General features: G+C 47.5%; 1 protein-coding gene across 2 annotated transcripts in view; it reads left to right on the top strand.

The window, feature by feature from the left end:
- KCTD6 (potassium channel tetramerization domain containing 6) overlaps nt 1–26,610 on the top strand; it is an 82,327-nt gene that overhangs the window by 50,202 nt on the left and 5,515 nt on the right. For both annotated transcript variants that reach the window (XM_085624744.1, XM_085624743.1), the window contains exon 2: nt 12,194–12,291. In XM_085624744.1, coding sequence (XP_085480870.1) covers nt 12,265–12,291 — 27 coding nt within the window. In that variant the 5' untranslated portion in view covers nt 12,194–12,264. The remainder of the gene's footprint in view (nt 1–12,193; nt 12,292–26,610) is intronic.

Here is a 26,610-nt window from a genome sequence, read left to right as displayed (position 1 = left end):
GAAAAAAAGTACAGACGAGCTAGCAATGACGAAAAGTGCAGAGTCCACACTTGTACAGTTCCAAGACAAACAAGCTTTAATTAACAAGACAAGTCCGTCGGAGCGTGGCGCGCGCGCTTGGTGGGGGAGCGCATTCCAGGCGGGGGAGCGGACCCTTTGAAGTGCGATGCCAAACGGATTGCATGGCGGCACGATGCGCGTGATTGTGCGCGTGCTAGCCATGCAATCCACTTTTTGGGAGCACTTTTAAAAGCCCCTTACAATGGTCTCGCTTCGCGATCGCAAGGCGAGACCTAAAGAACAATTGATGCCCAGACGTGGGTCCCGTGCTCATTGAGCTACAAGATCCCCGAACTAGCCTGGCTGATGAGGGGTGATGCCCTGAAACGGGTCCCAGGATGCTTGTGTCCTGTCCAGGGAGTAGCTGGCTTGGCAGTTCGGGCTGGACTGTTACCATGAGGAACAGGGACAGGGTCAAGTCTGATTTGCATATGGCTGGGTCCAAATTGGGGGGGGGGGGGCGAGATGAGCAAAAGAATGATGGATTAAACCCAGATCTTTGTAACTGGGGGGTGAATGTTTGCATTGTTCAGCATTCCGTCCATAATTTTTTCCTTTTGCTTATATACACATGTCAGCAGTATAGTACATTTAATTCAATAAGATAACAGCATTTGGTAATATGTAACTACTTCTGATGATGGTAAATGGGCGCAGACATAACAGTCCTTTGTTCCCATGGCGTGTGTGTATTCCTGTACTAATCCAGAGTGAATTTTTGTGGAGTAATCCTCTCTATTAAAGTTGACAAATGAAGCTTTCAGTTGGTATTCATCATTTAGAGATTTGTGTGTTTTTTTGTTGTTTGTATTTCTAAACTCTTTCTCAGGTGCTAAATTAAATTGTACTAGTTCTATGTTATTCCCAAGATTGAACACATAATATATTTACCCTTATTTCTAAGGCAACACATGTTTTCTCTGGAACCAGATTAAGTGCAGTAAAGTTAAAGTTCAGTGCAGCCTTGGGAAATAGCTTCTTGTAAGTGTTTAGTTTTCAGAAAAGCAATTGCTCTTCTGAAAAAAAAAAAAAAAAAAGGAATCAATCGGTCTCTTATTTTCATGTAACTTTCTTTAAACTTATCAAAATCTTTTTTTTTTTATATAAGGACTTTATTCGGTTTTTGTTTCAAACAAACATGAGACTCAATACTTTCAGCATGGCAATTCCAGTAACACATGGTGATCAAATAACTTACAACATAATTCCAAAGGGCAGCAGACAAGTTATATCCAGTGATATCACATTATCTATTCGCACCACCCCCGCCCCATCACCCAACCCCTTCCTTGGACCCATTTGCAATTAAATCATGGAGATACCAAATAGGTGAACCCCTCACCGCATCTGCCTGTAATACCAATGTCGGTGTATAAAGACTAGGCCCAACTCCAAGCAGCTATTCCTCAGAATTATTCCCACTCAACTCTTGTTGGACATTTTGAGTAGATGGGGTACCGCTTTCTTTGGTTGCTAAGTATGTTTTGTACATCTCCCAAAAGTTCTTAGGTCTGCTCCATGGTGGGAGAAGGTCATTGAAACTCTCGGTTTGTGTGCTACAGTACATCATGTCTCTTGACCACTGAGCAATCGTAGGGATCAGTCCACGCGACCAACAGATCGCCACCCTGCGCTTGGCTAGTAGCAAGCCCATGTCAACCAACCTACGTGCCCCCTTAGGTATCGATTTAGAGTAGCCCAACAACGCCAGTGCAGGCCCCGGGGTGAGTGCCAGCTCAGCCACCTACCCTAATTCCTTAAAGACCGAATCCCAAAACTTGGATATCTTCGGACAAGACCAGGCCAAATGGAGAAAATCGGCTAGCTGTGCTCTCTCATTTAACTGCCTGGCTGCTTGCCAATTATCTATTCGGCTGTGCAAATCGTGATCGGCTGAGTAATGTGTATATCCCCCTTTGTCCGGGTACTTTTGACGCCACACATCACACAAGTCAAACTGTACCATTGTGCCTTCTACTGCTCTTGCTGCCGCCGTGATATGTCTCTCCGGCCCCCCTAATCTAACCTGTCGTGGGTTTATGACTAAATTGAGGTATCCACCCCAAACCTGTTGCCCCTCCCCACGTAAGCAAACCTTGTCTGACAATGCAGTGTAAAAGTCGGGATTAGCAAAATTAGGGCCATATATGTTGACTGTAAGGAGGTCCATTCCCTTTCCCCTACACCTGGAGATCACAAATCGTCCTTTCTTGTCCGTGTCTAATGGCTCGAGTTTAAGAATGGCCCTAGGATTCACCCATGTAAGCACTCCTCGCGCATGTGTGGTAAAACCCGCTGCGTGTATGTTTCTATGCAATCCCCTACTGCGCAGCATGGGACTGTTGAGGGGGAGGTGTGTCTCTTGCAATAGTGCAATATCAATTTCATGTCTTGCCAAGTAGACCAGGACCTTTCTGAGCTTCCTGTAGTCGTTAAGGCCTTTCACATTCCAAGTGAGTGCTCGAAGCCTATCCGTAGATGCGTTACTGCTGGCCCTACTGGGGATTGTCATGGGGTGTGTATTGTCTGCCTCGCCGAGCCAGCCATTGGAACAGATAGGTTGTGCGTTCACCGTGAATAATCATGAATACAACATGAAAATTGCCAAACTTTCCTAGTCTCAATCCCCTCCCTTCCCCCACCCACGTCAGGCTAGCCCCAACTGTGCCTTGACGAAATACCACAAAAAACTCCCCTTTCGCCCCCTTAATGTTTAGCAACTCAAAACAACATAACATTGAGACCCCCCTTGTGGAATGTCCAAGGTGTGGAATTCACTCGTGGGTGGATGTTGCTCACCTAGCAGGGCAATGCATCCCAACCGGACCGGGTTCCTCCCTCGCCCGCCATCAAACAAATATAGTGCATCCGCTATAAAGAACGCACCCGCCCCCCCCATATCATATATCTGTTCATTCAGAAGGCATGTTAATAGAACTCCCACTAAGAGCTGGCCACCCTGTAAGTCACACTCTATCACAACAAATCCTGTCGCCCTCCAGTAGTTTGTAGTACTATCAGTCAAGCCCACTCCCCGCAGACCTATGCAGTCCGATGCATATCCCACCCGGACCTCCCCCAGAGGTAGCTTTCTTATCTGTGACTCATGTGGACGAGAGGTCAGTCCTGTTCGTCCAATCGACCACCAACCGCTCCCTCCAAGGAACTCCGCTCCAGGCTGCAACGCTTTTCTTTGGACCATTCCTTCAGGGCTTTCTGTAAAGCTTTTGGATCAGTGAAGATTTGCGTTTGGCCCTGCCGATTGACGCGTAGTCTAGCCGGGTACAGCATGGCGTAATCTAAATTTTGGTCCCTTAGTTGGCGCTTCAGTGGCGCAGTCTGTGCGCCTCCTGCACTTGTATCGTAAAATATGGGTATAAAGAGATGTTGGAACCCTCATACTGTATTGTCTGTTTTTCCCTGGCTACCTTCAGCGCAGAGTGTCTGTCTTGGTAATTCAGCAGCCTCGCAATATCGGTCTTGGAGGAGCACCAGGGAGAGGGACTATGGAGCTGTGTGCTCTCTCTACCACAAATATGGGAGAGAACGTTTCACTTCCAAGGAGTGTTACCAGAAGTTTCTCGACAAATTTTTCCATGTTGCCGGTCTGGGTCGATTCGGAAGGCCCGTAATCCTCAAGTTATTGCGACGGGAACGCGCTTCAAGGTCCTCAGCCTTGTCCTGTAAAACTTGCAGTACCCTTCCCATTTGCTTGTGCTCAGTGTCCATTGTTGTCTGTGCTTCCTCCACCTCTGTGACCCGGCGTTCCGTCATAGCCAACCTTTCTGCATGGTTATCCATTTGTTCAGACATTCTGTCCATCTGGGATGAGAGGGAGTCTAGGTTAGTGCCCAAAACAGAGAGGCTGCTCTGCAAGCCTCTTTCCATGGCGGCTAACATGGTACGGATGTCACCGTCTACATCCTCTTGCGCCTGTTCCTGCGTGTTGTCCCCGTCGTCTGTGGCATTCTCCCGCACCTTCGTTTTCCTTTGATCGAATGTGATTTTAGGCTGAGTCTTATCAACTCTGCCCATCATGGCAAGTCCGCAGCAATAACCAGGGCCTATATCCACCAGTCACCCAGGCAAGCAGCCACTGGCGAGCGAATCTCTTCGAGGTATGGCCTGTGCCTCCAACCACAATCACCGTCCAATGCACCGACCAGAACAAGCCAGTAGCGCAGCTGCCCTGCAGGTGCCCCTCCTTTCAGAGGGCCTGCCGCAGGCCACCTCGTTAAGGACTCCGATCAAGCACCACGACCTCTTCGGCCACTTGAACACCAGTTCCAGCGTGTGATCCCAGCTAGCCTGCGTCGCAAGCAGCACCTCCCTGTGCCTCAGCCAGGGGGATTTGCCTCCCCAGGTGACTTCCTCACTGTCTCACACAGCAGGGAATACGCTACGGGAATATGAAACTGGCCTCTTCCAGGACGAACAATGATGAACTCCCCCGTTGCCGGTAGCACCAGACGGCCTCTCGTGCAGACTCGATCTCGCAGCACGTTGCACAAGATGGCGCCGCTGTCCCCAAGGCTCTCACCCAAGCGTCGTACAGGCAGCCAGTCCCCTCCGGGCGTCCACTCTCCGTCACTTGCCACTGGTGTCAGCAGGGGTGCATGCAGTAAGTCTCCATTCTCTCAGGCCAGAAGTGCCCCCAGATAATAAGTTCTCTATGTTGCCACAGGAACTGTGCTATACCTCAGGCAGTCCCCAGCACACGCAGGCAGCAAAATGGCCGGTTGCTCCAGCCGTGCCCCCGCCATGCCTGCGAGCCCTCCGCCGTACTCACTGCGCCCAGGGTGTCTGCATTGTCCTCGCTCCGCTGCTGCGCGCCCCAGGGGATCGCTGCTAGTGGGTAATGTCTCTGCGTCAGTTCCAGGCCCTGGTGCGCCGTCAGCTCCACAAGGCAGTGCGCTAGGGCTTGTTGTGCTCTCCCGGCTCCGTGATCCGCAGTAGCCGCCAGTCATGCCGCACTCCAGTGATCAAAGCGTGCCGCAGCCGTCACCAGCTCGGTCTATGCGCGGCGCTTCAGCTCCGGCACCAGGAGCACCCGGTAACAATGTGGCCGCGGGTTCGCGAGCCGCCTCACCCCTGTCACGACAGTCCAGGGATCGCAGCAGGTCGAGTTAGCCTACTTGCTATTTCATGGGAGTTCAGAGACAGGAGTCCGCTCCTCACACTTCCGAGCCCCTCTGGGACGGGCGGCAGCCCAAGTCCATTCTTGTTTATTGCGCAGATGCCGGATACATACAGGATCGTGTGATGGCGACGCGGAGCGTTCAGCTCAAGCGGCCATCTTCGTTGCGAGCAAGCTCCGCCCCAACTTACCAACATCTTTGTATAGATGCACAGTTCGTTTTTGGCAAATATCCTTTATTCTGCAAGGCTTATTGTGATGGTGTTATGGGTGATCAAACAGTACAAATCTCACATCACATAGATCGTTCATTTTTACATTCAGTACACTGTCCAAATAGTAAGACCACTCAAGTGCGGAATACCTCCGCGTGGTATTCTTGCTCTTTTTGACCTTCTCAACTTTTGCTGATTTTCTCCTGTGTCACTTTCATCACTTGTTTCTATTTCTTCTGATATAGTCGATGGAATCCGATCAATTGACAGGCTTTGTTTTAGTTTTCCTTGGTTACAAGTCTGAGGACAATCCACTTCACGGGTGACTCTTCTAGTTCAGTGGTTGTTCCTTCACTCGGATCTCCCTGTTGTACTGATGCTGTTTCGGTAACATTTTCCAAATTAAACATTAGTCTCTGCTTCCATTTCGTTAGAGACTTCAGTATCAGTTGGTGCAATGACAGGTACCTGAATTGGTGCACTTGGTTGCAGTTCTTCACTCCTTTCTCCGTCTTACTGCTGGTGTGATCCCGGTATCACTGCTCCCCATGGACTACCTGCTTGTGGTGATGCAGTTATCAGTGCTCTAGGTTCGGGACGAAAGAACACAACCTCTTCATCAGGATTTCTCACTTTCTTAGTGTGCAAAGCATGCACCCAATTCCGAACTCAGTTACACTTTACAGCAGTATTGGTCACTAAAATAGCCTGGAAGGGGCCTTTCCACCTTGGCTCCAAACAATTCTTCAGAACGTGCTTTTTGCTCACAACCCAATCACCAGGATTGAAGTTGCATCCCTGTTCTTGGTGTGGATCTTTAGTGGCAGCTACAATATTGTAAGAAACAGAGCACACCACATCAGCCAATCCTTGCAATAATTGAGTATCATATCATCTGTGATCAGTTATGCATTTGCAGGTACAGCAGGCAATCTCATGGCACGTTGCAAAAGAATTTCATGAGGCGATAAACCAGTCTTCCTATCAGGGATACTTTGAATACTCATCAGCACGATAGGTAAATCGTCGAGCCATTTCAGTGATATTGAGGCACAAACCTTTGCTAAGCGAGAATTTATAGTCCTATTCTTCTGTTCAACTACCCCAGACGTTTCAGGTCGGTAGCTGCAATGTAGCCTTTGCTCAATTTGTAATACTGTGGAAATCATCTTCAGGACCTCATTATTGGAATGGGTCCCCCCATCTGATTCCAAAGAAACTGGCATGCCATACCTGGGTATCAATTCTCACAAAAACAGTTTCGCCACAGTGACACTGACGTTTCTTCTGGTTTGGTGTGCTGCCACCCATCTCGAGAAGACTCGTACTATGACCAGGATACATCTCAACCCGTTGTGAACAGGTATTTCGTTAAAATTCATCTGCATTCTGTTGAAATGATCACCTGATCGCACTATATGACTCAGTGTAACGTGTGTTCTTTTCCCTTGCAATCATCTGTTGACATGTCACACATCTATGACATACCACCTCTGCAAGCGTCTAGTCATGGCAACTCTCGCTAAGTGTGTGTATCCCTAGAAATATCGAGTCATAGGGAATAACAAGCTGTCGGGTAACACTGGTCTCTCATCAGTTGACATTTTGATGTCATTAGCATTTTTCACACAACCTGCTCTAATCCAACCCTGCTGTTCCGATTCTAAGGAGGGCAGGTATTTATAGCTCCTTGCTCCAACTATTAAGCCGTACTCTGTTACCAGAAACCTGATAGTGCGGACTGGGCCCTACATTTTTCCAAATCTTTTTCATAATATGAGTACGATTGAGCTCGATTACCAATTTAATACATAAACCCCGTTTTCACGCTAGGCTCTTCTTTCCTCCAGTGATGGATCTTTGATTATTTGATTCGGAGTCAAAGAGCAAAATTTAACATTTCAAATAATCATATCAACAGTTTAAAGTCAGCCAATGATGAGAGACGGGATATGTTTTTAAAACTTTATTCTCATTAAGAGATTAGTAAAAGTTATTCTGTTTATGTTGTCTTTATTTCAGTTAGTCCATAAATTAAATACATTTACAGAAATCTTATCAAAAAGCATGGTTAGAATAAAGCATCAAATATTTCATTAACACGTTCCATAAAGGAATAAAGCCATACCTTTTTTACACCGAAACATTCTCCAGTTATGTTGAGCATTTCTATGCATATCACTTTAAGGTCAAGCTACTAATTCACATCATACACATTTCAGCAATATTAGGTTTACTTCTGGTTAAAGAAACTTGCTTCTTTTCTATGGCTTATATGGACAACTATGGCTGCCTATTGCAAAGCGGCACATTTCAGTGTGTGTTATTTTAACATTACGTTTTTCATTGATCTTTGCATATTTAGCTAATAAGCTAATTCATTTTCATGTTAATTAATAAACTTTCTCACTAGTATTGGGTTCAGACGCACCCGTCACTTCCACAACGATATACTTAACCCCCCCAAAGATCTGCAGTGCATTGCGAGAACTCGGCAAGACACGTCCTAGATGTGTTGAGTGGGCTGACTTTATACATGTATACATGGACCTGTAGTGCAGTGTATCGCTTCTAGGAGCAAGTAGTGGACGAAATGGTACCGACCACGTTTTCCCATAGTTCTTACACTTCTATTGCTTACTGCGTAATTTCAAACGCCCTTTGTATTCCTGTATTGCTTTTCACCTTTGCTTTATTTGTTTTAATCATGGTACAACAGTTATTTTTGAAAACCTTTCTATAGAGTATTCATGAAATTCAAGAGGCAAAGTCATACTAATGGCAATAGTGCTATGCAAATATCATCACTCCACTGCAAACAAAAGTAAAACACATTGTCATTTTCAATGCCAAGAGCTCTAAATTTCACTCACAAATGCCAGACCGATTGCATTGCAAATGCTTGTTTTATAATGCCACTCAAGTGCAACCTGAGCCCTTCAGACTCTAGGTTTTGATCTAATTGTATTTGCCATATATATGAATGTAGGCAAATTCAAACAAATTGATAACATTGAATTTTGGTCCATGTAAATGAATATTTCACACCTAGACATAGGTAAAAAATAAAATAGGGGAATTTGAAAATAACAGAACATGTTGAGCTTTCCTGTATTGTATAGTTTGGTAATGAAATATGGGTATCAAAAGAGGTGCCAGTTAAATACATAAAACACCTTAACAACGATCCCCATGGTAATCTCTATAATATTGGCTTTGAAAGTACAAAAAATAAATGTAAACGTATGAAAGACAGGTTACTGGAGGACATTGTACTTTCTGTTGGTGACTTTGAAACTGTGAGAAAAATGATTGTAAGAAATCTGATCATTTCTTTGTGATGTAATCCCAGCAGAAACATACACGATGATCTGAAATGACCATTTACCACAACCCAAAATTCTGGTGTGCTCATTACTTCATAATGCTCCCAATCTCCTCCCCCCAAGGAGAGCGCCTTTACTTAGGTACTTCTATTATCTATTTGGATCCCATTTGTATTATCCATGGATACTCTTATCCATTTGACTTGTCTGAGAAGCTGATAAAATACCAAGAGCCCAGGGACATAATGAGTTATGTAAGGTATTTATTAAAACGTATAGCATATTGGGCAAGAATATATGTGCCAGTATTTAATGTTTTTACTAAAATTGGCATAGTACTACGTTCATAACTAAGTATAGGGTCGGGAATGCGCGGCCTGCAACACCAGCACTCCCCCCGCCTCAAAGGGGACCACTAATTAAAGGCCGAGGGAGGGGGCCTGGGACATCTTCGCTTCTCTCTGGGCGTCAATGGACAGGAATGTGAAGACACAGGAGCGCGCTCAGAATGCATTGGTTTCGATCATTGTGTCAACACTGCGGGCCACTTCACCGACCTCCGTCCAGCACAGACAGCAAAGTACCGGCATTCTGCTCAAACCAGCGCCATGAGAATGTCCGTTCTTTGTGATCGTTAACCCACCCATTATGAAAATTACGCAACGTTTTACCGGGTGGCAGTAAGACACAGGAATCAGAAACATACAATATGGTACATTTAAGGGGCGGCAAAATAATTAAATAAACAAGCGCGTGCGCCCTTGCCAAAGCTAACCTATTAAAAAGAGTGCTTACCGACTAACGAAGGAGACCGTGTAACGCCGCAAGTAAAAGATCCAGTCCTGATGGGCGGTCACAAAAGGAGACAGCGCGGTAACAAGGAGGGACTAAGACGCCTCATTATCAATCGGAAGCCAGCATTTACCATGGACGATGACGCCAGCCAATGAAAAATATGGGTGGGGCTTCCACACCACTTCTTAACCATACCCTACTACAGCATGCCTCGCAAAGCAAGCAGTGCATGTGCTGCAACGCTAGGCTCGACCTAAAAATGGATTGCAAAGTTTGCTACCGTAAATACTTTTTAAAAGCATTATTTAGATCCCTAGATAGCATATGCACAAAGATTAAAGGAGACACCGTTGAAAGGAACTTTACTGTAAATATACACTGTTGCTTGTTAATAACGTTTGTCTTTGATATACGGACAGACAATTGTCTAAACCTTGTTTTTTCAACGGACAACAAAAACATATTTTTGTTTGGACTTGTAAGTAGCTAGCTTAAAAAAATGAAATGGTGGTAAATGTATATTTTTAAATCTGCCCATGTACGTATTTAGTGGTTCTCTTTCTTAGTGACATTGAATTTTGTTCTTTAAAGTGTCCTACCAGGTGCCTTTGTTAGAATGAGACCTTAATGTGAGGACAGGGTTGGAACCGGTAGATTCTTCTTTCCCAGGGACAGCTTTTTTCCTCTTACCAACAGCCATGTCCACAATCTTTACACTCTACAAAACCATCACACGTCTCTCAGAGGAATTAGATTGAAGTGCCTTTAATTTGCTCATCTCCCATTATATTCCTTGATGTTATATAAGGACAGAAAAGCATATTTTGGGAAGGGAGAACATGAAAAGGAGTGGCATGAGAGTGAAATTCACATGTTGGGCCCTTTAGAGCAGAAACCATTTCAGCAGAAGTAAGGCAATTAGAAGTGAAAGTATGTATTTTTTAATGCTCAAGTATGGTTATTGTTATCGCTGATAATTCCAAAATTAATTAATTTCTGATCATTTTAAGCTTCTACAATGTTGTGTGGTGGATGTGCTGCTCGCTGTGGCACACACCTGCACTATCAAGTGTTTTTTGATGCATGTACTTTTTAAGTTGTGTACTTTGTTATGCAATCCTCTGGTTTCTGCTCACTTTGTGGTCTCTAGTTTTTGTAATTGTTTGACACCTTTCATTCTCTGTCTTGCTAAACCATTAATATGTCTTCCTTAAGTTAAATATGCTTTTTCATTCCTATTACTTATACTGATCTGTGGTAAGTCATAGCACTTTTAATAAAACATTCAGCACTAAAAAGTTTTATAATTCAAATAGATTGATGACACAAATATCCGCAGGAATCTGCAACAAAGCCCTGGACTGGACCACCTCCTTCCTCACTGGCAGAACCCAGATTGTCCGCCTCCCCCCATTCCGTTCTAAAGACACCAAGATCATCTGCGGCGTACCCCAAGGATCATCCCTCAGCCCAACACTCTTCATCGTCTACATGGCACCGCTCGCCAACATCGTCTGATCTTACTACCTCAACATCATCTCATACGCCGACGACACCCAGCTGATCTTCTTCCTCACCAAGGCCCCCACCACCGCCAAATCCAACCTCCACGAAGGAATGAAGGCCATCGCCGACTGGATGATGAACAGCCGCCTAAAACTGAACTCTGACAAGACGGAGGTCCTCATCATCGGATCCACCCCCTCCGCCTGAGACGACTCATGGTGGCCGGCCGCACTGGGAGCTGCACCGATGCCCACTGACCACGCACGCAACCTGGGGGACATCCTGGACTCAGCGTTGTCTATGACCCAACAAGTAGATGCCATCTCCTCCTCCTGCTTCAACACCCTCCGCATGCTCTGCAAAATCTACAGATGGATCCCCACCGGAACCAGAAGGACGGTCACCCAGGCTCTCAGCAGCAGCAGGCTGAACTACGGCAACACTCTCTACGCAGGAACCTCAGCCAAACTCCAGAAACAACTACAACGCATACAGAACGCCTCTGCACGCCTCAGCCTCGACATCCCCCGCCACAGCCACATCACAGCCCACCTGAAAGACCTGCACTGGCTCCCTGTCAACAAGAGGATCACCTTCAAACTCCTCACCCACGCTCACAAAGCACTCCACAACACCGGACCAGCATACCTCAACGAACGACTCGCCTTCTACACCCCGAACCGCCAGCTTCGCTCCGATGACTTCGCCCTCGTCACCGTCCCCCGCATCCGACGAGCACCCGCCGGCGGCAGATCATTCTCCCACCTCGCCGCAAAAACCTGGAACACCCTCCCCATCCGCCTGCGACAGACCCAGGACCTACTGGCCTTCAGGAGACTCCTCAAGACCTGGCTGTTCGAGCAGTAGCAGCACCCCCGCCCCCTCCAGTGCCTTGAGACTCTCACGGGTGAGTAGTGCGCTCTACAAATGAACTGATTGATTGATATCCAGCACAAGTTTGAGGAATAGGTAGAACTAACTGCGAGCTGTGGTTCTTATTCATATATAAGCCTGCTGTATGGTTGGAAAATCAAAGTACAGTGATGTTTAGCATTACAGTGAATTTCTTTTTTTCACATTTGCTAAAGCTCTTCCTGCTATGCTTTTGATGTAGGTTTATAATCTGTTACCATTTTTGTTTTTGTCTTTTGCAGGTGGAGCAGTGTCTCTGCATGCATCATCCTTTAAGACTTTTTCTACTCTCATAAATTTGGCATTGGAGCAGATGGATAATGGAGACTGGGGATATACGGTAATTGATGACTATGCATATAGGACTGCTTGTAAAAAATCAAGTAACCTCTTATAGCTGGTTCGTCCAACACAGAAGTTTTGGTGGCAGGTGACAGTACTTATAAACTGTTTGTTGTAATCTACTTGCTTGTTTCAGTGCTAGATGTTTAAGGATTCTACATTCTATAACCAAAATGAATCTTCTTTCTGGGATTGTTCGGCCTTTTAATATGTAGAACATTCTGGTGTGTTGCTTCCTGGCACTAGAATATCATCTTGTAAGGCGACAACTCCTTTAATACCCTCCAAGATTTTGAATGTTACTCAGAAATAGCAAAGCAGCTGTCAACAATTCAAACAGAATTCTTCGAAATTAGAGGGTCTCAACTGGTGACAAAAAAGCAGTATTATTTCAATTCTGGTTCTAGCTCCACTTGGCGATATGCTTCTGCAAGATCAAACCCCCCCCCCCACCTAGAAATAATCACCCACCTTACCGGAAATGTTAGTACACTATCATCTATGTGTGGTAAAGGGTTGAATGTACCCATATTTTCTTGTTCAAACTTCTTAGAGCATTGCAAATTCTCAACGTGGCATTTTTGAGTTGAGCCTACAAGAAATCATTAGCTTTTTGATTATGAAAAACATATTGAGGACTTACCAAGAACATACAAGGGATTGCTGTTCGCCGATTGCTTACAATTGGTTGGCTATACTATCACTCTTGTGTGCATGGTCTCTAGCTTGATGGATTTCCTTGTTTCAGCCTGTCCTTCATGTGCATGTCCCTCCACTTGAGCATAGACTCTGCTCGATATCGGGGAACTACTGTTTTTAATTTAAACATTGCATGAGAGTGTTTGTGGCTTCTAGCTGTCTCCTTTGTTTGCTTTTCTCCCCCAGTTTACCTTGTTGTCTCTCGCCCATGTGCTTCTCCCCCCCACTCATATTGCTCTCTCTCGCCGTAGAGCTCCTCCTTCGCCGAGCTCAATGTTTCTCTACTGCCCGTGTTCTCTCCCTTATGTTGCTTCTCCCACCGAGTTGCTTCAGCGCTCTACCGCCTCATCCATTTAATTATTGATATTTTGTTTTTTAAACAAGCACTTTTGTGTTCCCTTTTCTTTGTTATTAAAAGATCCATCTTGGGTCAGTAAATAACAAAAAAAAATCCAAGTTCTTTTGTAGGCATGTTGTGCAATGCGTATTGAATGTGTTTTGGAGCCTACAAAATGATGCTGCGGCTGCGTCATTGCAGCTTTTTTTTGGCAAAATATATTGGCAAAGCCATTAGGCCTTGTAGGCAAGACCTGTTGGCTTGGCCAATACTTGTTTTGTGTGCTATCACCAGTGAAGACCAGCCCAAAAAATATGTGTGTGGTTCAATTACTCATAAATCATACGTTTTCTTTAACCTGTCTGCTAAATGTTCCCTAATGCTCAATGGCATGTTTCTCATTTTGTGTTTCACTAGTTTGGTGCCTTAATTGATAAGACTTTTCCATTTAAGATTATGAATAGTACCTAATTTGTGAATGAACACTCCTTTGAAATCTTTGAGTTCACTATCACTTCCTACCTCCTCTTCTCCCACCAGCAGTACTTGCTCCTTTCCTCGGGTTTCATCATGACTGTGAACAGACCTTGGTGACACCTGTAGGAAGCTGGCTCTTTGGATAGCAGACCCAAACGAGGTGCCCTGTTTATAGAGTCCAGGCAAAGCCCAGTTGGTTTACAGATGCACAAATGATAATCCAAATGCTCTCTTTTGTGATAGTGTGGGCAAGCAGTTTGGCTTATCAGAGGGTAGTACTAAGCATTTGTTATTCTCACATAGGCATTAAATGAAACACACAGTCAAGAATATATCTGAATCCAATTTAGAAATATGCGTCATTGAAACCAAGTACTTCATTATCAAGTAAGTACTTTTTTAAATATGGATTTTTACAGGTAAGTAAATAGTTCACTTAAATGCGTCTTTAAGCAGCAATGCTTTCCTATGGGAGAAAAGGCATATGTTGCATTCAATTATTTGCGATCGGTTTCTGGGGGTCTCCTTAAAGACTTAGGGTTGTAGGGGGCCAAAGTACCACCAGCAGTTACTCGTTATCTGCCCTGTGGTGTCCGGGTGCAGAGGTGCTGGTCAGGTTAGTAGCTGTGCGTGCCATGTCGGTTGGAAGAAGGGGGGCCACCTGAAAACAAGCTGCAGAGGGGGTCTTGGGGACAAGTTTGGGAGCTCCCAAGGGGAGGGCTCGGTTCACAAGGGTCCTGAGAACAAGAAAGCACAGTCGGTTTGTCAGTACTCGGCCTGGGGCACTCGGGTGCAGAGTGAAAAGGTTGGTTGGGCTCAGTGCGTCCTCTGGACTTGCGTTTGTCGGTCTTCACCAGTTGAGGGTGAAAAATCAGGACAGCTGGTCCACTGTGGACTAGGTCTCTGCGGCGCTGATATCCCTAGATGGCTGCTCGGTCTTGGGATCCTTGGTGTCCGAGGTGGACTCTTGCGTTCTTTGTTTGCTGCAAAGAGTCGGGTATTTTTCCTGTGTGGACCAGTTGGTCCTGGTGTCCTCTCACTTGGTTGGGGGCAGGGAGGGGGGGTCAGATATGACCTTCAGGAGCACCGGTACCTCTTCCTGGGAGGCTGTTGCGTCAGGCTGGCTGGTAAGTGGCATTTCAGCGAACCGGTCTTTGCTCCTCTGTGCCTGCGGACAGCCGGGGAGTAGGTCCTCTACCCCAAGGGGGATTGCGGGCAATTTGAGAAGGGCTGGTAGTCCCCCTGAGTTCTCCCTGAGTGGAAACTGGTCAGCTGCAGGATGAGTCGCTGTCATGCTTGTCGAGACTTGGTGCTGACAGGCAGGGTTTGGTGCCAAAAGTCCACAGCAGTCTTCAGTTCTCGCTTTTCTCGCGGATCTTCTTTGTCCTCCCCTTCTTGATCCGTCAAATCTAAGTTCATGATGTTAGGGGTGCCACCTAAATACTCAATTTAGGGGTGTTACAGGGGATGACAGGTAGTAACCAATGAGCTACTTACCTTTTAGGGTGTCTACACGCTGTACATGACTACTTCCTGTGGGAAGTGGGCATTACCCTGACTCAGATAGCATAATCCTGCTAAAACTAATATATTGTAAATCTAAAAGTCGTGTTCACATAAGGTAGTCCAGCTTAGGGGTGGAACTAGCCTGAGAGGAGAACACTCCTCCTGAGTAGCTAATATTCCCACGTGTTTTGGTACTGAATGGGCTTGGGGCAGGAGGTGGCATTTCCTCTGTCTGGGGAAGCCTTGGGTTGCATATCAAAGGCGGTAGAGGCCTTTGAAGCCTCCTGCCTTGATATGCTGATGACATAGCCATCCTGCTTGGAAGAGGGGATAACACCTCCGACTGGAGCAGGCATTGTTCCTGCTCTCAGAGTGGGGCTTTCACCTTCAGGGGGTCAGAAACTTGTCTGTGGTGGCAGGCTCATCTAAACCAGTCAGCCAGCACACTAGTAGCCAGTAGGTTTTCAAGGGGCACCTCTAAGATGCCATCTAGGTGCTTGTATTATTAAATCCATCACTAGAATCAGTGTGGGCTTATTAATATGAGATGTTTGATACCAAACATCATTAGTTTAAGTGAAGCAATCAGTGTTCAGCACATGTTCCCGAATTGGCTTCCCTGTTCACTTATAATAGTCGAAAATTGACTTAGACATCACAGGGGTATATCTGCTCGTGCAGATATGTCCTCACATGTAGTTAAGTGCACCATGCCTTAGGGCTGTAAGGCCTGCTGTAGAGCCAACTTACCTATACAGCAACTGCAGGCATGGCACACAGGAGGTGTGCCATTTCAGGTCTTCACTTTTCTCTACACCATGGCACGCAGCCTGCTATGGCAGTTTGTATGTTGGTGCTGAGGGATCCTGTAGGGTGGCACAATAAATGCTGCTGCCCTTAGAGACCCTCTTTAGCCTCCTTGTCCAAGGTACCAAGGGTACCATTTACTAGGGACTTGTAGAAGGCGCTAAAGGTATTGCAATTTGTGAGAACTATTGGTACAGTTTTAGGGAAAGAGATCCTGCACTGGGGACCTGGATAGTTGGAACCCTGTGCACTTCTGTCAAAAATGCATCAGATGCCAGGCAAAATGTGGGGGTGACCATGTCAAAAAGGTGCATGTTCCTACAACACCAAGCATAAATGTTCAAACCCTTCCTTGTCAGAGAGACTTTACTATAGGTGACCCTTTCTTTGAACTGTAATACTGTCTCAAAAAATCATCTGAATTCTCCTTCCCTCGCATGAAACCGTACCCTATCGAGAAGCTCTAATATCTTATTGTCCCAGGGTTCCCAGAACAAATCTTCCTTGATCACAATCATGCTTGCACCAAAATCAACCAAAAGATTTAATATTCAAGCAACTACTGTTATTTTAGTATAGGGCATTACGCATTCATCCTTTTCATCTCGGAAGACCAACATATCCTTTCTGCTAGCTTCAGAATCTTCTTCATTAGTCCCAACTGATTGTTTGTTTTTGACATTGATAGGCCTTTGCAAAAAAGCCAACCTTTTCACATGTTTTACAAGCAACAACTACTTGATCATGAATGTCGTCCTGTGATATGAAGAAGACAAGTACATCTTAAACAGATTCTTTTGTTTCAAAATGCTCCCTTAACTTCACTTCTCTTTGTTAAGAATTTTATTTCTATAGTTCTCTCATACTGCTTCACTGTTTTTCTATAACGAAAAAAATGTTTTATCATAGAATTTCTGCCTTTGAATAGTGTTCAGCATTCTGGAGAGTTTTTTCTCTGGTGCTGTACGGAGTTCTCCATGGGAGCAAATGGAATGTGGTGCTGTCACGGTAGAGGGTTCTATATGACACAGCATAGTTTCATGTGAGGATTGTGAAGTCCAAGTTTCGTGACGTAAAGGTGGAGGAGAGCCAGTTGGGAACTCAACAATTAAAAAAACACTGTTTGCCTACCCACGAAAGAGTAAACTTCTTTACAGTGGCAATTAGTGTCTCTTCCACACCACTGTTGATACTCATTCATGATCTAGAAGGGAGGGGTACATTCAAGGCGCTTCCTGTTGTAGACATCAAGATACCTTCTAGCAAGCAAGGGATATTCTTAAAATAAAGTAATCCATGAACATGCTGATATTATGAATATATTGGAATAAATGATGCAGTCCTTAAAGGGATGTTGTGTTAGAGAGATAACAATTCTTGCAACATGCACAGTAGCCAGAAGAACCAGCAGATGATTTTGAGGCTGCACTGAAAACTTGAGGAGCAGCATGTCATTGTCAGGAGTTGAAAGATTAAATAGTATAAGACCAAATAGCATTAAAAAAACAGTAAAGGGGAGGAGCCTAGCGCTTGACCAAGATGGCCGCGTGAGCTTAGAGCTCCCGAGACCCTCGCGCCCTCCGTCGACTATCCTGACTCAAATCCTGATGGTATGCATGGCACCGTGTAGCTGAGTTGTTAGGGAGGCGATTGATGCTACCCGCGACCGGATCGCCCACCGGGAACCGGACTTATGACTGGCGAAAGATTGCGGCCTAACTCCCGGAGATGCCAGGGGCTAGAGTTGGCAGGATGCCCGACTCCTAGTTGATCAACAACGGCCTGGTGAGGTGTGAACTACCGGACGGAGGCCCTCGCTCTTTCACTTTCGGTTTCGTTCCCTTTGTCTGCCCGGACACTGTAGTGCTCTGGGTGGTTCTATAACCCCAGGGACGCTCGGTGGGCTATTTTGGAAGAACAAGGCGGACCTGCTCACTCCTTATACCTCTCTCTGAGAGGGGACGGTCCTCACTGCATTGGATTGCTTGGAGTCCATTATGTCGGGCAAGGCAGAAGGAGATAGGCTGAAGACTAAGTCCACCAGGCGGGGAACGTACTCCCAAGTTAATAGTATGGACCGCTACGCCCTCCCGAAAACATCGCCGAGTGGATCGAGCCAGGCGCCGGATGCCCAGAAGGAGGACTCGCCTGGGACCCCGGAGCTCTCCCTGCAGGATGTCATGGGCGCGCTGGATGGGATGCAGACCGCGATGGGGAGGCAATTCGAGGCCCTGGCGCATAAGGTGGATGCCATCCTGGTGGATGTCAACTTGATCCGCTCGGACCTGGGCAAGACAAACGAGCGCGTTAAGGACCTGGACCACAAGACCACGGGCCTCACTGATGAGGTCGCGGACCTGCAGAACGAGGTCCGGAAGCTGAGGGCCGAGAGTGACCTCGCCGCCCGCCGGCTGGAGGACTTCGAGAGCCGGTCCAGGCGCAACAACGTGCGCGTAATCGGGGTCCCGGAGTCCTCGGATGAGGCTTCGGCGGACCTGCTTGTGGAAGATTTGGTCCTCAATCATCTGAAGCCCAAGGGCCTTGGGAAGTTTTTTGCGGTGGAACGGGCCCATAGGGTGCCAGGCGGACGGCCCAAGGCGGGTGCCCCGCCGCGGCCGATTGTCGCCCGGCTCTTTCATTTCCGAGATCGGGACGCTATCCTGCAAGCTTCGAGGGTGACGGGCCCAGTCCCCTTCCAGAATGCGTCGGTGAATTTTTACCCGGACTTTACCCAGCAGGTGCAGAGACAGCGACAGAGCTTCCTGGGGGTGAAGCGAAGGCTTCGGGAGCGGGACCTAAAGTATGCCATGCTTTTCCCCGCCAGACTACGGGTGGTGCATGAAGATCGGACATTCTTTTTTGACTCTCCTGTTATGGCCGATGAGTGGCTGGACGCTTTGCCCCGGCGACGGACCGGGGACGACACAGCTGAGCATGGAGACAGTGGCCGGGATGGACAGGGCTGATAACTCAAAGCCGGCCTGACTTGATTTGACCATATTTGTAGATTTGAATAGAGTGCAGTAACTGTGGAGGGTTGCGGGAGGACGAGGGGTGCTCTTTTCCTCCCTTGGGGTACTTTTTGTAGATTTTTGTTTTTGTGGGGCGACAGGCACACTGCAAGTTGGGGGGGCTTTTTAAGCTGCAGCAGGGGTGCAGGGTGGGGGGAGTTATGGCGAGTTTGAGTGTGTTGTTGGGGGGGTTATTTCTGCAAGGCATGATGATTATCCTCAGGGCTGTTCCATGGTGGCGCCTCGGGTGTGGGGTGGGCCTCTTTCCGTTTGAGGATGGGGGGTAGGGGCCTAAGTGTTATAAGCTGGAATGTTAATGGTTTGGGGGATCGCATTAAGAGGGGGATTGTTTTGCAATTTCTGAAACGCTCAATGCCTGACGTTGTACTGCTGCAGGAGACGCACCTCATAGGCAATACGTGCTATGCCCTGAATAGGAAGGGGTATAAATTCATTGCACACTCGGGATTCTCTTCTGGGTCCAGGGGGGCGGGCATCCTCGTTAGAGCATCTTTGCCTTTTGAGGTGGACTCCACCATCGTTGACGATAGGGGGAGGTTTGTGGCAGTGGCGGGGCGGTGGGAAGGAAGGACTTTGGTTTTGGTTTCAGTTTATGTCCCGCCGGCCCTGCAGGCCGCCACATTTGCTGAATTGGGCAGGGCTTTGCTGACTCTCCCGGGGGGTATGCTGGTAGTGGGAGGGGATTTCAACGCTGTGGGTTCCGGACTGCTGGATAGATACCCGCCCAGGGACACAGGGGGGCTCAGAAATGGCTTCCAGACCTCCTAGACACGTTTGGCCTGATAGACTGCTGGAGGCTCCGGCACCCCACACAGAGTCAATACACGTTTCACTCCGGGGCGCATGGTAGCCTCTCCAGGATTGACTACCTGCTCACTTTGGCCGCACATGCCTCGTTGATATCCGAGGCGAGGCACATGGCACGTGGTATCTCTGATCACTCGCCAGTGTGGATCCGGCTGGATCTCGGTCGGGAGGGAGGAGGGAGGGTGGCCCCCATTAGCCCTTGGTATTTCCGAGACCCCAAGATGCGCAGCGCCCTGGTAAAGAAGGTAGATAATTACTTTAAGGACAATCTGGGATCCGTGGACTCGGCGATCTCGCTGTGGGAAGCTTTTAAGACCGTGCTTCGGGGGGAGGCCCTCTCCCTGGTGGTGACTGCCAAGAATCGGAGGGATTGCGAAGTGCGGCAAGTAGAGGAGGAGATTGCGGCCCTTGAAGGGGATATGGAGGAGGGGGTCACGGAGTCCTCATTGCATGAGCTTTGCTTGAAGCAGGCGGAGTATAGGGACCTGGTGACTGACGCCGCCAAGACCCTCAGTAGGGAACAACAGGGCCGTCTGTATGATGTGGGAGATAAGGCAGGGAAACTCCTGGCGTGGCTGGACAGGAAGGAACGGGTCAATAGAGTGGTGCCAGAGTTGATTGGAGAGGGGGGAGAGGTGATTGTGGAACCTGAAGGGATTGTGGAGTGTTTCGCGGAGTATTTTCATAGGGTTTATTCCTCTGTGTCGGACAGGCCGCCCGAGGACTCGTCTGACCTCCTTCGTGATATCGAGTTGCCCTGCCTCTCTGACATAGATAGGGACGATTTGGATGGCGACATCACGGTTGACGAGGTGGCGGGGGCGATTCGCGCGTTGAACTCGGGTAAGGCCTCTGGACCGAACGGACTGCCGATCGATCTGTACAAACTGTTCCCGGATAGGGTCGCCCCTCACCTGCGCGCCATGTTCTTGGAGGCGCGGGGGGATGGGATCCTTCCGTTGGATCAGCGGCTGGCGTCGATCGTGGTCATACACAAAGAGGGTAAGCCCCGAGATAGATGCGCCTCCTATCGGCCCATTTCACTCCTCAACGCTGAGCCGAAAATTCTGGCCAAACTCCTGGCAACCCGTCTGATTAGAGTACTTGGCGATCTGGTCCACCCGGATCAATCTGGCTTTATCCCGCACCGAAACACAGCATTGAACCTTAGGCGTCTTCATGGCGTCATCGCCAGGGCGGGCACGCTGCGTGAACCGGCTGTTGTGGCATCTCTCGATGCCACGATGGCCTTTGACACGGTGGAGTGGGCATATTTATGGGCCGTGCTGGCCAAGTTTGGTTTCGGTCGCGGGTTTGTGAGTTGGGTCCGGTTGCTGTACGAGGGGCCACTAGCGAATGTTGTGGTGAATGGTCGGGCATCTGCTCCTTTTCAGCTTGGAAGGGGTACTCGGCAGGGCTGCCCCCTGTCGCCTCTGTTGTTCGCCCTCGCCCTTGAACCGTTGGCTGCGTGGATACGTTGGCACCCGGATATAAGGGGCCTTCGGTGGTCGCCTGATCACGAGGACCGGATTTCACTTTATGCCGATGATATCCTGCTGTATCTTGCCTCACCTAAGAAGTCACTTATAGTGGTCTGTGACGTACTCGCATCGTTCGGTAGGAACTCGGGGCTTGTGATTAATTGGGGCAAATCGTACTTGTACGTTCTTAGTGGCGAGGTCCCACCGATCCCTAGAACATGTTCGATACAGGTTGCCCAGCAAGGTTTTGTGTATTTGGGGATTTTTATATCCATGGATCCTGCTGTGCGCTATGAGAGGAACCTGCTCCCCCCCTTGGCACGCTTGAGGCGAGATGTTGAGGGTTGGCGGAGGCTGCCGCTCTCTCTTGTTGGGCGTGCGGCCCTGTTCAAAATGATGTCTCTTCCCCGCTTCCTCTACGCCCTCCAGAACACCTTGGACTGGGTACCGGCTAAATACTTTCGGGAGGTCGAAGGCCTCCAAAGGATGTTGCTGTGGGATGGGCGGCCGCGAATAGCTATTTCAAAGTTGACGCTCCCATGGTACGATGGGGGCATTGCGCTCCCAGACATCCGACGGTACTACTGGGCCACGCAGTTGAGCGCGATCAACCATGGGTTTTACGGCCCTGCCCTCAGCCCTGGGTATGCCATGGATAGGTGGCTGCTGCACGGCGGCAACTACTACAGGGCGTTGTATTCACGGTCCCTAGACTCGTCCCTCACGGGGCCCACAGGTGTGGCGGTGCGCGTATGGAAGATGGCGACCGACTCGCTGGGCTGGAAGGACAGGCTAACCCTTGCTACCCCATTGTTTGAATCGGAACGGTTGGGAAGACTCTGGCATACGAAGGGCTTTGATAAGTGGGATCTGATAGGGATATCCAAGGTGGGGGATGTGCTGCATAAGGGGAGGGTGAAGTCTTTCGAGGAGTTGCAGACTGAGTTTGAGCTAGGGCCTTCAGAGTATTTTAGGTATATCCAGCTGCGTCACGCCCTCCGATCAGTCCTAGTGGAGGGTGAGAAGGTGCCGGAGTCCTCTCCCCTTGAGGACCGAGTCCTCGATGGTCACATGCCCGAGAGCACGATTTCGCTCATATATAAGAAGTTGATAAACGTCCGGGCAGACTTGCTATTGGGGCTGAGAGAGCAGTGGACCAGGGATGGCCTCGAGTTGGATAATGAGGACTGGCAGTCAGCGGTTTCTTCGCCTAAGGAGGTTGCGATCCCGTCGCGTCTGAGGCTGGTGCAGCTCAAAATACTGCACCGGGTGTATGTTACGGGGCCACGGCTGGTCCACATGGGATTCTCGGAGGATGGACTGTGCAGAAGGGGCTGTGGTATGGTGGGTACTTTCCTGCACATCATTTGGGAATGTGGGGTCATTGTGGAGTTCTGGAGGAGAGTCCATGTAGTCATGGGGGAGGTGACGGGCATTGTGATACAGCCGGAGGCGCGGTGTTGCCTCCTGAACGTTTGGGGGCCCACTGATCTTGATGAGGCACAGACCCAATGGGTGACTCTGGGTAACATGGTGGCTAAGAGGGATATCGCGCGATTATGGGGCTCCTCGGGTCCCCCTACACTGACCGCGTGGAAGGAGAACATGGATTGGAGCATGTTTAGGGAGAAGACGGTCTACTGCTCTAGAGGTCGCCCCCGGAAGTGGCACGCCATCTGGGGGCGGTGGAACCAATATAGGGGGGGAATATGTCTTGCCCCGGATCTGGAACCTCCCGAGGAACAGCTTTCCCCCTGACCTACCTTCCAGTACAGTTTGGTTTAGGTACCCGTTCTGGGCCTCTGCTGCTCCCCCTCTTCCTCCGCACACAGTCTTATAATTAGTAGATGAGTGGGGGCCTGCCTCCCCTGGGGGCTTCTGCCATGGGATTTCAATGTTCTGCCTTGCTGGGGTTTGTTGTGTGTTTTTTCTGTGTTTATTTAAAATTGGACCTTTGCATTACTCTTCGTACTGTACCCGGGACGCATTACTGTATCTAACTTGCAATGCTGCCGAACCTTCGGGCTGTCGGCTGAATAGCTGTGTCCTGAATTTCGAAATAAAGGTTTTCAAAAAAAAAAAAAAAAACAGTAAAAAGGTTTAAGAAAAGTTACTATTCATTGAAGATTTGGGACTAGAGACTTCTTTAAGTATAGCACGAGGCATCGAGCTTTATAAAAACCTGTGAGGGAAATGTTAATCTCTGATGAAGTGTTTGTTTATAAAGAGGCCTAAAATATATGTGAAGGGGTTTCTGTTAAGGCTAACAATGGTATAAAGGCTCAGTTTCGACCAGGTCTGGGGAACCATGATTAAGAAAGGTACTAAGGGCAGGTGTTTGGCGTAGAAGGAAAATGCATATGGGGAACACAAAACATGGCCCTGCTTGGTCATAGGCACTAATTTTGTTTGTCCTTTCTTGGTGTTGGTGTTTAAGGACTCTGTCAGTCTTTTTCAGTTGGCTCCCTTGTGTACTTCTCCTCCTTCCCTTCCTTCTTTCCACATCCATGTTGCTTGCTCCCACCCGTCATCCCTCCTGTTGTGCATGTTGTTGCTTCTTGCACCCACCTGGCATCCTTCCCCTTGTTCCTGCTGTTGCTTCTTACCCCCAACGTCCTTCCTGAGTTGAGTGGATTACTTGGGGCGCCACATGTCGGCAAGCATTCAGAAAACCAATAGGTCTTGCCATGGCTGGCTGGTGCAAGTGTTAATTAAAAAAAAAGTGCACTGCAAGTATATGCCACAAAAATAAACAGGAAAAAAAGAAAACATGCCTGGTGAATGCTTGCAATACAAATTTTACATGAAAAAAGATTCATTTGATGTTATGTGAGTAGAATTTATAAGAGCGCTTGAATGCCCATAGGCGGTTTGGCGCTAGCTTTGACTCTATAAAGAAGAACTGAGAGGGGCCCAGCTGAAGCTGCTTTTAAGAAAAAATGGACCTTGGTTGTGTAATGCCTATAGGCAGTACATAGAGCCTTGAAAGTAATTCTCTGCCTTACTCGTAGCCAGTGTACCTTCCTGATCGCTTTAGACACTGACTGATATTTTGGGATTTTCAGCAATAGTCATGAAGCAGCGTTTTGGAGAACTGGCAGCCTGTTCAGTAGGTACTGATACAGATTTAGATACAGTTCATTACAGTAGTATATTTTAGTAAGTGCTAGCGAGCTGCCTTCTGTCTTTTGGAGATCTAAAGGGATAAATGATAGGATCTTTTTTATGGTCCTTAACATATGAAATGACGAAGATGTCACTGCATTGACTTAATCAGTAAAAGTTAGTTTATTATCAATTACTACCCCTAAATTCGGGGCCTTAGTGACCAGTGACACAGTACACCTAAGTCCTGCGGCCACCAGTTAGGGGTCCAAAAGGATGAATGAGAGCCAAATAGCAAAACCTCCGCCTTTCCGTAGTTTAGTTTCAAACAGTTCCTGCTCATCCTTGAAATCGGGAACCTATGTCATTTTTATCCCTGACCAAAGAGATGACGATTTGGGTGTCGTCGGCATAAGATGTGAGAGAAGCCATGTGATCTAATTACTTCTTCCAAGAAGCTGACATACACATTGAACAGAGTAGGGCTAAGCGAGGACCCTTGGGGCACCGGGCAGGGAAGTGAGAAAGGCTGGGACACAAACTCTCCTAAGGCCACTGACTATTCTCTAGTCTGGAGAAACAATCTTAGCATATCCCAGGCTGCCCCGGTAACACCAATCGCAGCCAGCCAATCTATCAGCAGCCCATGATCCACAGTATCAAACACTTCTGATAAATCTAAGAGGATGAGAGCTGCTCTGCCTCCTTGATCAAGGAACCATCTAATCTCCTCCGTGGCCTTGATCAGTGCTGACTGTACTCTGGCCACTGCGAAACTAAGAGGATGAGAGCTGCTCTGCCTCCTTGATCAAGGAACCATCTAATCTCCTCCGTGGCTTTGATCAGTGCTGGCTCTACTATGGCCACTACGAAATACAAATTGGGTAGAATCTAATGAATTATTATGCAAAATGTGCTTAGACAGTTGTTTGTTAATGATTTGTTTCTACCATTTTGGCTGGTAGAGATAGCTGTGATATGGGACGGTAACTATTCGGGTCCAAAGGGTTAAGTGGCAGCTTTTTAAATCATGAAAGCAACAATGCTCTCTTCCAGGTGGTAGGAAAGATCCCTGCCCTAAACATCAATTTGAAGATTTCAATAAATTTGGAGGCAAAAATATCCGGGGCCAGTTTAGTCACCTTAGGGGGATAAGGGTCACAAGGGGAGCCGGATGTAGCAACATTGATCTAGGTCACTACTTCCTTCAAGGTAGGAGGGTTGAATTCTTTCATGAGTGACTCGCACTGAGTGGGACTTGGAATGTAGACCGACTCGTTTGAGGAAGATGGAACAGATTCTGAGAATCTGTTTACAACTGTTCTACTTTATGACGAAAGAAGTCCGCTTAACTGTTACAGAACACTTGACTTGTGTTGACCAGTTCATTATATGTTCCTGTTGTCAATTTGTTTTGCAGTCTTGAATAATTCTTTATCAGAAGTTTTTGCAGCTTCTATCATTCGTATAAAATAGGACTTTTTTTCCTTCTTAATCATAATCTTGTAGCCCAGCAGACATTTTTTGTATTTATTTTTTTCTAACTCATTGTAATCTTTCCGCCATCTTTTTTCTTGTCTCCTACATCTTTGTTTTTGAGTTTTTAGATGCTCTGAAAACCAGGACGAAGGATTGCTCCTCCTAGATTTAGACGTAGGGCTAGTAGATTAACAGCTCCTTCTAACCAACCTGTATAATTGGCTACTGCTATATCTATAGGCTTTGAATTTTCCGGGACTGACTCCTGCAGGAACGAAAAGTAGGGCTCTCGTTGGATTTTATGCCAAGCACAAGTGGATGTGGGGTCTGCCTATGTTTCTGTCACAAATACAATGGAATGTTTGTGCACCTCCATTAAGACAGAAAATTCAATACAGTGCTTTACCAGAGACCTGGCATTTAAAAGGGTGCAGATGATTTCACTTTCTGTCGTTTTAGCTTCAGTCAGAACCTGGTCTGGAGCGCCTGTTTGTATATTTGCTTCAACAGCCCTATGAGTCATGTGGCCCAGCTGAGCCCCGCACCCTTGACACATCAGAGTGAAATGTATCGTTATCGACTGGCAT

Source organism: Triturus cristatus, chromosome 9, assembly GCF_964204655.1.
Source record: "Triturus cristatus chromosome 9, aTriCri1.1, whole genome shotgun sequence".
In the NCBI taxonomy this organism is placed as follows: Eukaryota; Metazoa; Chordata; class Amphibia; order Caudata; family Salamandridae; genus Triturus; species Triturus cristatus.
Note: the sequence above shows the minus strand (reverse complement) of the source record. Positions and strands in the feature narration are given on the sequence as shown.